Source organism: Gadus chalcogrammus, chromosome 22 (assembly GCF_026213295.1).
Source record: "Gadus chalcogrammus isolate NIFS_2021 chromosome 22, NIFS_Gcha_1.0, whole genome shotgun sequence".
Taxonomy (NCBI): domain Eukaryota; kingdom Metazoa; phylum Chordata; class Actinopteri; order Gadiformes; family Gadidae; genus Gadus; species Gadus chalcogrammus.
In genome coordinates this window covers 18,113-32,500 of record NC_079433.1, presented here as the reverse complement: position 1 = coordinate 32,500, position 14,388 = coordinate 18,113, and the positions used below count along the sequence as shown (strand labels likewise).

The 14,388-nt window shown below is 46.5% G+C and overlaps 1 protein-coding gene across 1 annotated transcript in view; it reads right to left on the bottom strand.

The window, feature by feature from the left end:
* Nucleotides 1-1,433, bottom strand: part of LOC130376134 (serine/threonine-protein kinase SBK2-like) — a 7,765-nt gene extending 6,332 nt beyond the window's left edge. Inside the window, exon 1 of the mRNA XM_056583353.1 lies at nucleotides 1,181-1,433. Within this exon, the coding sequence (XP_056439328.1) occupies nucleotides 1,181-1,186 (6 nt within the window). The 5' untranslated portion in view covers nucleotides 1,187-1,433. The remainder of the gene's footprint in view (nucleotides 1-1,180) is intronic.
* Between the last annotated feature and the right edge of the window lie 12,955 nt (nucleotides 1,434-14,388).

Genomic DNA, 14,388 nt, shown 5'->3' with positions numbered 1-14,388 from the left:
CACAGACACAGAAATAAACACACACACATACACACAGAAAGAAACACACAAACACAGACACAGAAATAAACACACACACAGACACAGAGAGAACCACACACACAGACACAAAGCGGGGCCATTAACAGATATGTTTAGATACCGGCTGCAGCGTAGCCAACATCTCCATGACAACCGTCATCACCACAACACATGTGTGTGTCTATAGGAATGTGTTTGTGTTTATGTGTGTGTCCGTATCAATGTGCTTATGTGTGTGTGTGTGTGTGTGTGTGTATCAATGTGCTTATGTGTGTGTATCAATGTGCTTATGTGTGTGTGTGTGTGTGTGTGTGTGTGTGTGTGTGTGTGTGTGTGTGTGTGTGTGTGTGTGTGTGTGTGTGTGTGTGTGTGTGTGGTGACAGGGCGGCTCCAGGGTCCTCTCGGGACAGGACGCTGTGATTAACTGAAGGCTGCGATAAAGGCCCGACCCCACAGGGGGGGGGGGGGGGGGGGGGGGCTGTGTCTATGTGAGTATGTGTGTTCGGGTGCGTGTGCGTGTGTATGTGTGTGTGTGTGTGTGTGTGTGTGTGCGTGTGTCTGTGTGCGTGTGTGAAAGCGAGAGAGTGAGTAAGTAACATAAATATTTACTTTCCATGCCAATAAAGCAGACAGAGAGACAGAGACAGAGACAGAGAGAGAGAGAGTACCTTCACCACAGAAATCTAATCTAATTCATTATCAATAACAAGGTTCACTTTTCACGTTAAGCCTGAAAACTGGGTTCAAAACAAAGAAATTCAGACACAATATGGTACAACAACATCAAGACAACAAGTTATATATGTTACATCAAGTTTATTGAGGTATTACTATCTAGGAAAACATTTATGTAAACTTGTTGCACAGAATTTATTTTGCATCATGTTTGGGTTTTGAGACAATATTAAATGAAAGACGACTCCCCAGGGATAAGCAAAGAACCTTAAATAGGATACAATCAATTATATTTCATTTAACAGTATTCATTATTATTATTATATTATGTATGTATATTTATATCTGACTATATATGTGTTCTTATGTACACAAATATTATATTGTACCCTGCAGTAATTTAATGTGTGTTTTATTATTTCCGCATCAAACACAATTCTTTGTGAAAAGCTAACTTAACTAATGGTTGTAGATCGAGACTCACCGTCATGTCGCTATGATGCGGGCGGTCGATGCAGCTCAAAGCGCTCGTTCACGGGACACCACAGCTCACAATCATATCTTTGAAACGCAATCAGGTGCAGCTGGGGTCAACTCTCTCCGTTTGTCTGTCTGCTCTCTCTCCGTTTGTCTGTCGCTCACGGTGCTTCTGTTTGTCTGTCTCTCTCTCCGTTCTCCGTTTCTCTACATACCTGTCTCTCGCTCTAATGTCCTCCCATTTCTCTAAATAGCTGTCTCTCACTCTCATTTCCTCGGTCTGTCTGTCCGCCTGTCAACTGTTGTACGGGACTGCTGGGCGAGTGACCGCGCCCCCCCAGTGCATACACTTGGCATAGACACACGCACTGTGTGCGTGTATGTGTGTGCGTGTGCGTGTGTGTGTGTGAATGGCACGAATTGCCATGAAAGGACAATGTTTGATACTCACGAAAGACAATTCAGGAAATCATTGGATACCAAACTACTCCAAGAAAGAGCGCACTTTGCCTGCTCCGGCAATCCAGCGAAGTGGAGTAAAGTGGCATCCATCCTAACCGGAGTATTCTTCCAAAATGGAATATTCCGCACAGGAAATATCAACGGGAAAGAGTTCGGATTACCCCTCCTGAAATACGCAACACGGATTCGAAAGAAGTTTCCATTGAGCGATAAACATCCAACAGAGTTTACACCGGCTTCCACTACTTCCTGGATTGAGAGACAGCTGATCTTCGTGAGAGACGTCATCCAACCATCACTCAGGAGAGGAGCAGCAGATGAACGCCACAAACGCCAAAGGAGAGTAAGCAGAGACAAACTGTCATACCTATGGCAGCACTGCGGGTCCAAAGCTATTGACATAATTGAAAATAATAGCATGTTTCCCTCCCTCCCGCCAACCGTCAATAATACTACTGACGTTTATAAGTACTATATGGCCAAATGTCAATCACCCCCGACCCAAACGCTGACCCCGCCCCCTTGGTCCACAAGCTTGGAGACAGTTATCCAATATTATTATCCGTCATCCGCGACCCGACCCCGGATAAGCGGATGACGATGAGGATGAGGATGAGGATTATCCATCCACTGCTAAATTCACTTTTGAAGAAGTAGATAGTTATTTCCCACCTGCCAAATAGCAGTGCCAGTGGATACAATGGGGTGACATATGAAACCATCAAAGCCCCGCTCCACCCAAATACTAACGTATTTATTTAACACCCGTCTGTTTACTGGAGAGGTGCCAGGATCACGGAAGGGGGCCCTCATCCATAGAGTACCTAAGAAAGACAACATTCCAAGCGACCCATCCACATGGAGAGACATCGCTCTCCTTCCCACTGTACAGAATCGTTATGAAATGTCTGCTTGGCCGGATGGCTTGTAGACGCATGCATCCTCTCACCCAAACAAGAAGCTTTCGCAGACAGACAGGTTATGAACAAGCATGTGTTCTGCCTTAAAACTGGAGTCGATGATTTTAAACATGAATCATGTAAACCTTTTACTGTATTCCTAGATTTTAGTGATGCCTTTGGAACACTATCCCACAAAATGATGCTGAATGCCCTGGAGGAGATCCATCTACCTCAGCCCTTTGCAGACATCATAACGGATGTATCGAAGGGATCTTTTCTGCAGGTGATCTGTGGACACCAACTCACAGAGCCCATTCTGCTCCAGGTTGGGATTAAAACAGGCTGCCCTTGGAGTGCGGTGAACTTCATCCTTGCCATTAACCAGTGGCTCAAGTGGCTCTGTCAGTGTGCACCACCTGATATCAGATCCCCAAACCCTGTTCAGGGTTACGCTGATGATGTCGAGGTGTCCTCCAGAGAAGAGAGTGTCAAGCACAACATGCTGGCCAGAACAGATGAATTTCTTCACTGGTCAAAGCTGGAGGTGAAGCACACCAAGCGTGCAGCTCTTTATGAGCGACGCAGCGGTGGCAACCGCTGGTATAAAGCCAAATCTGACAAACCGCCCTCCTTCACAATAATGGGGCAGCCTATCAGGGTCTACTCGCGCCACGAGTCATACACCTATCTTGGCCATAACATCAACATTGCGGGTGAGTGGGGGGAGCAGGCACAGGAGCTATGTAGTGCCCATAAGAAAATAATCAAACTAATTGATTCCTCCCCACTCCCTGTAGTCATGAAGCTGGACGCTATCAGAGAGGTGGCCCTTGCAAAGATTCAACACCTCTTTGCAAACGTCCACATCCTGGAAAAAATTTCTTATAGGACATGAACAATAAAACAGTCCTGGCTGTCCGAAAATGGCTAGGGCTGAACTCACACTCTACCTGGGATCTCATCTTCCTCTCACGTAAGGAAGGGGGGCTGGGTGTCCCAAACGTGGAATGGGTATACACTTCTCCCAGGCTGACACACCTCCTCAGCATGCTCAACAATGATGATGCCACTGCCAGAGAGCTTGCCAGAACTTCCCTCATGCTGGACCTCAGGAAGAGGAAGGTCCCTCTGGCCAAAGCAGGCCAGGAGAGCTTCTTAGGCTTTGGGAGGAAAAGCAGCGGGAAACTGGACACACAAGCTGCAGGCTTTGGAGATCGGTCGGACTGGCCGGACCTAAATGATCTGTGCAACAGAATGTCAGTCAAACTGGAATGGACACAACACAACTCACACACAGCACCACAGGCATCTGATGCAGTTGTCACTGACCCTTCTGTAACCGCAGAGGCAACTGTATATCACAACGAGGCACAACACATACTACAGAACACAACAGCAAGGAGATTCCTTCTCAACATAAGACAAACAGATACCAAACAACACTGGACTGGACTTAGAATGCAGGGAAAGCTAGCATGCCTAGACTTTGCCGACCACTCTGCTTCCCACTCCATGTACAAAAATGCTGCTTTTGGGGAGGACTTCCTCTGTTTCACTGCCAAAGCTAGGCTGCAGGTGCTACCTACCAAATACAATCTGGCCTTATGGTATCCTCTACACCACCATCCACACTGTATAATGCACTCTGGCCATCAACTTGAATCAGTTGCCCAAGTTGTGAATGGCTGTACTATGTACAAAGGACTGTATATTACACACCATGACCGACTTGTCGATCTAATTTCCAGCAATGTTAAGGAAGTATCTCTAGAAAATGTGACCATGTACAAACATTCACGCATCATGCCGGAATAGTTTAACAGCTCTATTGATGTGATGTGTAACATCCCAAATACCCCTGATGTTGTGTTTTTAAACAGAGACAGAAGGGAAGTGCTCTTACTTGAGATAGGCTGTGTATTTGATCGGTACATGGAAATTGCTTTCAACGATTAATTAATTAAATACCAGCCCATTCTGGAAATACTAAGGGACCTAGGCTACCAATGCAAGCTAATAGATTTTATTTTGGGAAGCTTGGGGCATGTCCACAACCGTGTTTTCAGTGGGTTAAGGCTGGCAGGGCTCTCCAGCAGAAAATCTAAACAATTAGCAAAGTTTTGCTCCCTATCAGCAGTGATACACAGCCTGGCAGTGTGGCGCAGGAGATGTTTTTTGTACCCTTGAACGATGACTTATCTTATCTCTGAAATATTTGAACCTTGTCACTTGTAATGTGATTGGTGGATTCAAATTAAGAATTAAAAGTGTGTGTGTGTGTGTGTGTGTGTGTGTGTGTGTGTGTGTGTGTGTGTGTGTGTGTGTGTGTGTGTGTGTGTGTGTGTGTGTGTGTGTGTGTGTGTGTGTGTGTGTGTGTGTGTGTGTGTTTGTGGGGGGGGGGGGGGGACTCACTTGAAACCTAATTTAGGACTTGCTAAGTGTGAACTTCTAATCTAAATTAGATTGGACTAAAAATGAGCCCTCTCTTTCCCTCTCTCTCTCTCTCTGTTTCCATCTCTCTGGCTCAATCGTTCTTATCAATTCATTTCTTTAGATTCAAAATATCTTTATTGCCATGAAAAATAAATATTGACATTGCCATAGCAGTTAAAGAAAGAACAAAGGAATCATGAGAGTAGGCTCATACAAAAATCCATCAGTGCATGAATGCAACAATACACCAGGGGGTCATCTGAGGGAGAAGTCGACTCCAGGTCACACAGAAGCACTATCGACTGCATAACAAAGCATTCAACCATCACTAGCATCACTGAGAGCATTCAACCATCACTAAGAGCATTCAACCATCACTAAGAGCATTCAACCATCACTAGCATCACTAAGAGCATTCAACCATCACTGGCATCACTAAGAGCATTCAACCATCACTAAGAGCATTCAACCATCACTAAGAGCATTCAACCATCACTAGCATCACTAAGAGCATTCAACCATCACTGGCATCACTATGAGCATTCAACCATTACTAGCATCACTAAGAGCATTCAACCATCACTAGCATCACTAAGAGCATTGAACCATCACTGGCATCACTAAGAGCATTCAACCATCACTAGCATCACTAAGAGCATTCAACCATTACTAGCATCACTAAGAGCATTCAACCATCACTAGCATCACTAAGAGCATTCAACCATTACTAGCATCACTAAGAGCATTGAACCATCACTGGCATCACTAAGAGCATTCAACCATTACTAGCATCACTAAGAGCATTCAACCATCACTAGCATCACTAAGAGCATTGAACCATCACTGGCATCACTAAGAGCATTCAACCAATACTAGCATCACGAAGAGCATTCAACCATCACTGGCATCACTAAGAGCATTCAACCATTACTAGCATCACTAAGAGCATTCAACCATCACTAGCATCACTAAGAGCATTGAACCATCACCTAAGGTGTTTTGGGTCCTCTGAGTGTCATTCAAGCTGCAGGTCTACCTCACATTACTTAGGACACAGGCACCGGGGACAGAGAGAGAGAGAGAGAGAGAAAAGAGGGAGAGAAAAGAGTGAGTGAGAGCGAGAGAGCAAGAACCAGAGCAAGAGTGAGAGCGAGGGGAAAGAGAGAGAATACGGTTGTTTTTGGAGTGACACATTTCAATTTTTCAATGATTAAGACATGTGCTTTGAAAATAAAAAAAAAGCATCAAAATACAGCTTGATTATCAAAAGAAACGTTTTTGATAGGCTTCAGTATAAAGATAATGAATATTAACTGGAGTACTAAGAATTGTTGCGTTTCTAAGGACAACTACTTATCATGGCTGCAGATGAAAAAATGCCACACAATTAAAACCACACATAAAATCAAATTTTCTTCCTTTTAAATATAGCATGATGCAATGTCCAGAGCTGAGGCGAGATAAATGTACCTCGATCAACACTCTGGAATATAAATATAGAAAAGGCTTGTAACAGTCTGAATAGTAAGGCTGCTTATGGTGCAGAAACAGGAGCACAAGGTATCTGTCAATCAGTGGGACGCAGCTATTCAAATATTAGAAACATAAAATATTAGAGGTAATTGTTAAATAATTACAAAATCTCATATTACCTAACACAAATATTAAAAAATAAAAACAAGATAAAAAACAAAGAAACATAAAATAAACTTGAACAATGATTGCACTCCCAGTTGCTCCAAGGCACCAACATCATCCCCGTCATCAATACATGGAATGATTACTTTTATTTATATATAAAGCATATAAATAGATGGCATCAGTACCTGGCTTCAGTGAGGCAACATTGCGTATCCGCTACCCGTATCCGCTAACCATATACGTACGCTACCGTATACATTACCGTATACACTAACCGTATCCGCTAACCATATACGTACGCTACCGTATACATTACCGTATACACTAACCGTATACGTTACCCGTATTCATTACTGTATAGGCTACCCATATACGCTACCCGTGTACGCTACCCGTGTACGCTACCGTAAACGCTACCCGTGTACGCAGCCCATGTACGCTACCCGTGTACACTACCTTATACGCTATATGCTACCTGTATACGCTACCCGTATACACTACCGTAAACGCCACCCTTGTACGCTGCCCATGTACGCTACCCATATACGCTACCTTATACGCTACCTTATATGCTACCTGTATACGCTAACCATATACGCTACCGTAAACGCCACCCGTAAACGCCACCCGTATATGCCACCCATATTCGCTATCCGTATAATTTTACGAGGCTAATGTTGTGAATCCAACCCTCATTGATCTTGTGGTGTTACTGATGCTACATTAGCATGCTAAGTTCCTAAGGTGAGGTAACGCTGAGGTGCACCTGCTCAGCTGCATGACCCTAAGCAGCAGTCTCTTGGACCAGTCGCAGTAGAGCTTCAGCCTCGCCGCGACTTCGAAGGAGTAGTGGAGCACGTTGAAGCTGTGGAGGACGACCGGAAGGGAGGGGGCCGGTGGGGGCGGGACTTCCTGTTGCAACTGAAAAAATAAAACAGAGGAAAAGAGCCTCTGCTGTTAGGGGCCACTCACACTAGGGCCGCGGCCCCGTGCCCGAGCTCATTTGCATACTAAAGTCTAGAACGTTGGGCTAGTGTGACCACGGCATGTGGTGATGACGTATTTATCGTTTTACAACGGGATGAGGTACGTATGAAGGAGCAATCGTGCCCAGGCCACGGCCTTTGGGAGCAGTGTGACCACGGGCCAGCGGGGGGAGTGGGGAGGGGGGGAATCGTGCTGAATCTTCCTGCAGCACGGAACACGCAAACTTGCCTAGTGTGAGTGCGCCCTTAGTCTCAATAGATCAATATGTAATGTTTTAAATCAATACAACTTTTAATTTTGAATGTGTCACTATGAAATGTAATAACTCAATATCAGATATATTACATTTTACATTGATATAATACCCTTTATATTGAGATATTACATCAATGTAAAATGAATTACGTACATTTGAACTATAATATATCAATATAAAATGTAATATCTAAATATACAATTTAATATCTAAATATAAAATTTAATGTATCAATATAATGTATAGCATGTATACATTTTTTATTCGATCAATATAAAATGAAATATAGATCAATTTGAAATATAAGATATAATAATATGAAATAATTTATCAATATAAATTGTAATATATCAATATAAAATGTACTATAGAAATCAAAAATGTAATTTATCAATATCAAATGTAACTTTTCAATGCCTTTTCAGTGCCTCGAAATAGTACTCAAAAGTATAAAAGGTACATTTCAATATTTCCACCACTTTTAATTGAAAAAGTGCTAAAAGGATATTACCTCGTATGGTATGATATGAACCCTAACCCTAAGCTATGGTATGAACCCTAACCCTAACCCTATGGTATGATATGAACCCTAACCCTATGGTATGATATGAACTGTAACCCTAACCCTATGGTATGATATGAACTGTAACCCTAACCCTATGGTATGATATGAACTGTAACCCTAACCCTCTGGTATGATATGAACTGTAACCCTAACCCTCTGGTATGATATGAACTGTAACCCTAACCCTATGGTATGATATGAACTGTAACCCTAACCCTATGGTATGATATGAACTGTAACCCTAACCCTATGAACCCTAACCCTATGGTATGATATGAACCCTAACCCTAAGGTATGATATGAACTGTAACCCTAACCCTATGGTATGATATGAACCCTAACCCTAAGGTATGATATGAACTGTAACCCTAACCCTATGAACCCTAACCCTAATCTATTGTATGAACCCTAACCCTAACCCTAAGGTATGATATGAACTGTAACCCTAACCTATGGAATGAACCCTAACCCTAAGGTACGATATGAACCCTAACCCTAAGGTATGAACCCTAACCCTAAACCGATACATTGAATATATCATTGATCATACCCGCTTCAGAGCGTCGCCAGTCATCCCAACGAGTCGCGTCACGTGAACACTGGTCTGGTTCAGGAGGCTCTGCCTGCCTGCTGCCCTCGCGCTGTCCAGCCAGTCCACGCTCAGTTTGAAGAGCGAGGAACCACAGTACAACTCGTACAGAGACTCGTTCAGCTGCAGGCAGAAGAAACGCGTTTTAACGTCAAAGTCTGGCTATGTCAGGGTTAGCGATCCAACCTTAAACAAACAATCCTCCCTTCAGGCCTCCCTCCAAAGCCTAGTTAGCTAGCTAGCTAGGTAGCTAGCTTTATCTCTGATTAGGGTTAGGGTTAGGCCCCCTCCGAAGCCTAGTTAGCCAGCTAGCTAGTTATCTAGCTTTATCTCTGGTTAGGGTTAGGGTTGACCCCCTTAGGGTTAACCCTAACCCTAACCCCGTGCCTTGTGGAACACATGCTCAGTGAGCACACCGTCAGGATGTGCAAAGGAAGCTGGGCAGTTAGGCAGACAGACAGGTAGTTAGTCAGACAGACAGGTGGGTCGGCAGACAGACAGGTAGGAAGGCAGACAGACAGGTGGGTGCGTACCGTGAGGGTGCAGAGGTGATCTATGGAGAAGTTCATGGCTGGCAGGTGTTCCAGTCTGTAGTCGTCCATCTCCACCGGACCCAGCTCAGCCCTCATCTGGACCAATCACAACCAGCCATTAACACTCAATGCACTAGCTCTCAATATGGTTACACACCGAAGTTACTGGTGGACTAGGGTTAGTGGGCCAGAGTTAGTGGGCCAGAGTTAGTGGGCCAGAGTTAGGTTAAGTGTGCTAGGGATAAGGGGCTAGGTAAAGGGTTAGTGGGCTGGGGTTAGTGAGCTAGGGTTAGGGTTAGTGGGCTAGGTAAAGGGTTAGTGGGCTGGGGTTAGTGAGCTAGGGTTAGGGTTAGTGGGCTAGGTAAAGGGTTAGTGGGCTGGGTTAGTGAGCTAGGGTTAGGGTTAGTGGGCTAGGTAAAGGGTTAGTGGGCTGGGGTTAGTGAGCTAGGGTTAGGGTTAGTGGGCTAGGTAAAGGGTTAGTGGGCTGGGGTTAGTGAGCTAGGGTTAGGGTTAGTGGGCTAGGTAAAGGGTTAGTGGGCTGGGGTTAGTGAGCTAGGGTTAGGGTTAGTGGGCTAGGTAAAGGGTTAGTGAGCTAGGGTTAAGGTTTGGGTTAGGGCTAGGGTTAGTGGGCTAGGGTTAGTGGGCTAGGGTTAGTGAGCTAGGGTTAGGGGGTTAAGGTTTAGGTTAGGGCTAGTCGGCTAGAGTTAGTGGGTTAGGGTTAGTGGGTTAATAGGCTGGATTCAGTGTTATGTCTAAGGGTTAGTGGGTTAGGGTTGGGGTTATACATATTCAGCATGTTGGTGTTGGGTTAGGGTTGGGTTAGGGTTAGCATTTTACCGCACGCAGCAGCTTGATGGACACCTGCTGCAGCTGATGTGCTGCACTGGCCATCCCCCTGAAGCGTTGGCAGTCTGGGTCCGGCCGGGGCACGGAGGAACACACCTGGGCTAACAGCGCCACCAGCAGGACGTTCCTGCCAACATCCGCAAATACTGTCCAAACAGACATAACACAGCGTTGAACATCATAATCACCCATGTGATATAAACTTACACCCAACGCAACCAATAGATTCATCAACCCTAACCCAATTTACCATTCTAATCTACCACATCGCATACAGTCACATACAAATTGATACGTTATATTTGAGTGTTTATTCATTTATTAGAAGGGCCAATATTGGTCAAATTTTTGGCACATTTTGATTTTATTTCCTGCCTATCTATGAGGGCAGTGCGAGGCTTGTCGGTGTCTCCAGCCTGGTCATGCCTGGTTGGATGTACAGTCTGCTAAAGCACCGACCCAGAACGGACTTAAACGCTGGATAGGGCCGCGACGGAAACACCAGAAGTCTGACCCTAACCCTGCAATCCGAGGTGTACCGTTACCTGCATCAACTAGCTAGAAAGGGCTAGAACTGGTACTAGCTTACAGTAGCTTGGAACAAGCACCGATCCTAGTATCAGCTAGCTAGGAGATACTAGCCATGTTACTAGCACAACTAGCTTTGAAATAGCACTGTTTCTAGCATAAACTAGCTAGGCGCTACTAGCACCGTAAAAAGCTTAACCGATCAAAAGACGCCAACGCTACTCCATCAAGGGGAGGATTCATCCCTCATGGAGAGCAGCGAGGGTCAGGGAGGGGGGAGGGTCAGGGAGGGGGACGGGGGAGGGTCAGGGAGGGGGAGGGTCAGGGAAGGGGGAGGGTCAGGGAGCAGGGAGGTTCAGGGAGGCTCAGGGAGGGGGAGGGGGGAGGGTCAGGGAACAGGGAGGGTCAGGGAGGGGGGAGGGTCAGGGAGGGGTCAGGGAGGGTGGAGGGTCAGGGAGGGTCAGGGAGGAGGGAGGGGGGAGGGTCAGGGAGCAGGGAGGGTCAGGGAGGTGTCAGGGAGGGTGGAGGGTCAGGGAGGGTCAGGGAGGGGGAGGGGGGAGGGTCAGGGAGGGCCAGGGAGGAGGGAGCCCAGAGGGCAGGCTGTGGGATGGGAGGAACGATCCAGGCTCCTCCTGCCTCTAGGGGCCTGGTTCACCAGGTGGTAGAGCGGGTGGACCAGGCTGCTCCTGGCTCTGGTTCACCAGGTGGTAGAGCGGGTGGACCAGGCTGCTCCTGGCTCTGGTTCACCAGGTGGTAGAGCGGGTGGACCAGGCTGCTCCTGGCTATGAGGCCTGCTGAGTGAGCTTACAGTAGCTTGGAACAAGCACCGATCCTAGTATCAGCTAGCTAGGAGATACTAGCCATGTTACTAGCATAACTAGCTTTGAAATAGCACTGTTTCTAGCATAAACTAGCTAGGCGCTACTAGCACCGTAAAAAGCTTAACCGATCAAAAGACGCCAACGCTACTCCATCAAGGGGAGGATTCATCCCTCATGGAGAGCAGCGAGGGTCAGGGAGGGGGGAGGGTCAGGGAGGGGGACGGGGGAGGGAGGGGGAGGGTCAGGGAGGGGGGAGGGTCAGGGAGCAGGGAGGGTCAGGGAGGGTCAGGGAGGGGGGAGGGTCAGGGAGGGGGAGGGGGGAGGGTCAGGGAGGTGACAAACAAAGATACCTTTGTTTTGGGGGAGGAAAACGCAGAATCCTGTTGTTATAATACACAGGGAAAGCGCTATTGAATCCTCCCAGACAACAGTTCTTTACAGTTCTTACAACAGTCAACATTTCCCTCCTCTGACTCACAGGGAGAACTTTCCAACAGAAGCAGAACTCCGAAGATAGTATCAGATCATCGGTAAAGACCTTTACATTTCTCAATAGTTATTTTTCATACATACACTTTTTTAATACATTTGGGGTATTTTATGTCTATTTTGTTAAATCATTGTCATTTGACTAAAGCAGATACATATTTTGCATCAAAGATACATGATTATGGCCTGACAAGTATTTGATGAGGTGGACAGCCTTTCTCTCTTCCCCTTCCTGTATCTCTTCACTGACCTGTGTCTCTTCAGCTGTCCTGGCGCTCTCACCAACCTCCTGTCTCTCTCCCCAAATCCTGTCTCTCTTCATCTTCCTGTCTCTCTTAATTTTCCTGTCTCTCTTCATCGTCCTATCTCTTTTCACCTTCCTGTCTCTCTTCACCTTCCTGTCTCTCTTCACCTTCCTGTCTCTCTTCACCTTCCTGTCTCTCTTCACCTTCCTGTCTCTCTTCATTGTCCTGTCTCTTCACTGTCCTGTCCATAAAGCCTGTTCACTAACTGAGTGGTAAATAATAATTCATTTGTTTTGTATAGCGGGATCTCACTAACCACCACCAGCTGAGCACACACACTCACACTCACACACACACACACACACACACACAGTGGCGTGTCTTAATGAGAGCCTTCCAGGTAATACGTGGTGACTTCCTGTGACTCAGGTAACGCGTGGTGACTTCCTGTGACTCAGAGACGGCCACCGCAGCAGCAGGCCAGTTAGCAGCGAGGCCACAGCCGGGAAACTGCAGAGCATATGGATCACAAGCAGGGGGGAAACCCCTGCTGCATAAAGAGCCATCAGATAAGGACCGGGCCCACAGAGCAGAACAGCCCTACCCTCCTCACCCCTCCCTACCCCCCCAGCCCATGAGCCCTACACCTCCCATCTTCACCTCCTCCTTCTCCTCTGAGCCTCCTCATCCTCTGAGCCTCCTCCTCCTCATCCTCTGAACCTCCTCCTCTGAGCCTCCTCCTCCTCTGAGCCTCCTCCTCCTCTGAGCCTCCTCATCCTCATCATCCTCTGAACCTCCTCCTCCTCCTCCTCTGAGCCTAATCCTCCTCCTCTGAGCCTCCTCCTCCTCATCCTCTGAGCCTCTTCATCCTCTGAGCCTCCTCCTCCTCCTCTGAGCCTCCTCATCCTCTGAGCCCCCTCATCCTCTGAACCTCCTCCTCTGAGCCTAATCCTCCTCCTCATCCTCTGAGCCTCCTCATCCTCTGAGCCTCTTCGTCCTCTGAGCCTCCTCCTCCTCATCCTCTGAGCCTCCTCCTCCTCATCCTCTGAACCTCCTCCTCCTCTGAGCCTAATCCTCCTCCTCCTCTGAGCCTCCTCCGCCTCATCCTCTGAGCCTCCTCATCCTCTGAGCCTCTTCATCCTCTGAGCCTTCTCCTCCTCATCCTCTGAGCCTCTCCCTCCTCTGAGCCTCTCCGTCCTCCCTGAACCAATCCTTCTCTGGCCAACGTCTTTACAAAGCTACCCTTTTTCAACCATTCAAAGAAAGAATTGAAAATTACAGCGGACAAATTCAGGCCAAAGACTAAGCACTTGGCGGCATCAAACGGACCGCTTCTCAAGGCAGCAGCTGTCGAAAACCATTGTTAGCAGACACTTTTATCCAGAGCCACTTACAATAAGTCCATTTGCCAGAAGAAAGAGAATCAACAACATATCTCTGTCGGTACCATAAGGATGTTCATAGAACCAAGTGCAAAGCACTAACAATCCCTAGGTTTGCTCTTTCCCCTTAGACAACATAGATAGCTAGGAAAAGATGCTACCTAACTAAGGTAATAATTACGTACGTCATACAATAAGCGTGTACATTAAGTGCCAGGACGTTCAACAACACCTTAACATCACTTCATCCTTCTCGTCATAAAGCGCCTTCCTAACCAGTGGCAGCGCTACACATTATTGCCTCACATTCATCTGTTCATACACACATTCATACACACATTTGTACACACATTCACCTGTTCATACCCACATTCATACACACATTCGTACACACATTCACCTGTTCATACACACATTCATACACACATTCGTACACACATTCACCTGTTCATACACACATTCTAACACACATTCAATGACCTCCACCTCCTGAGCTACTGCCGCTGCTGTAACGCCAAACGTTGTGATGTCTCATG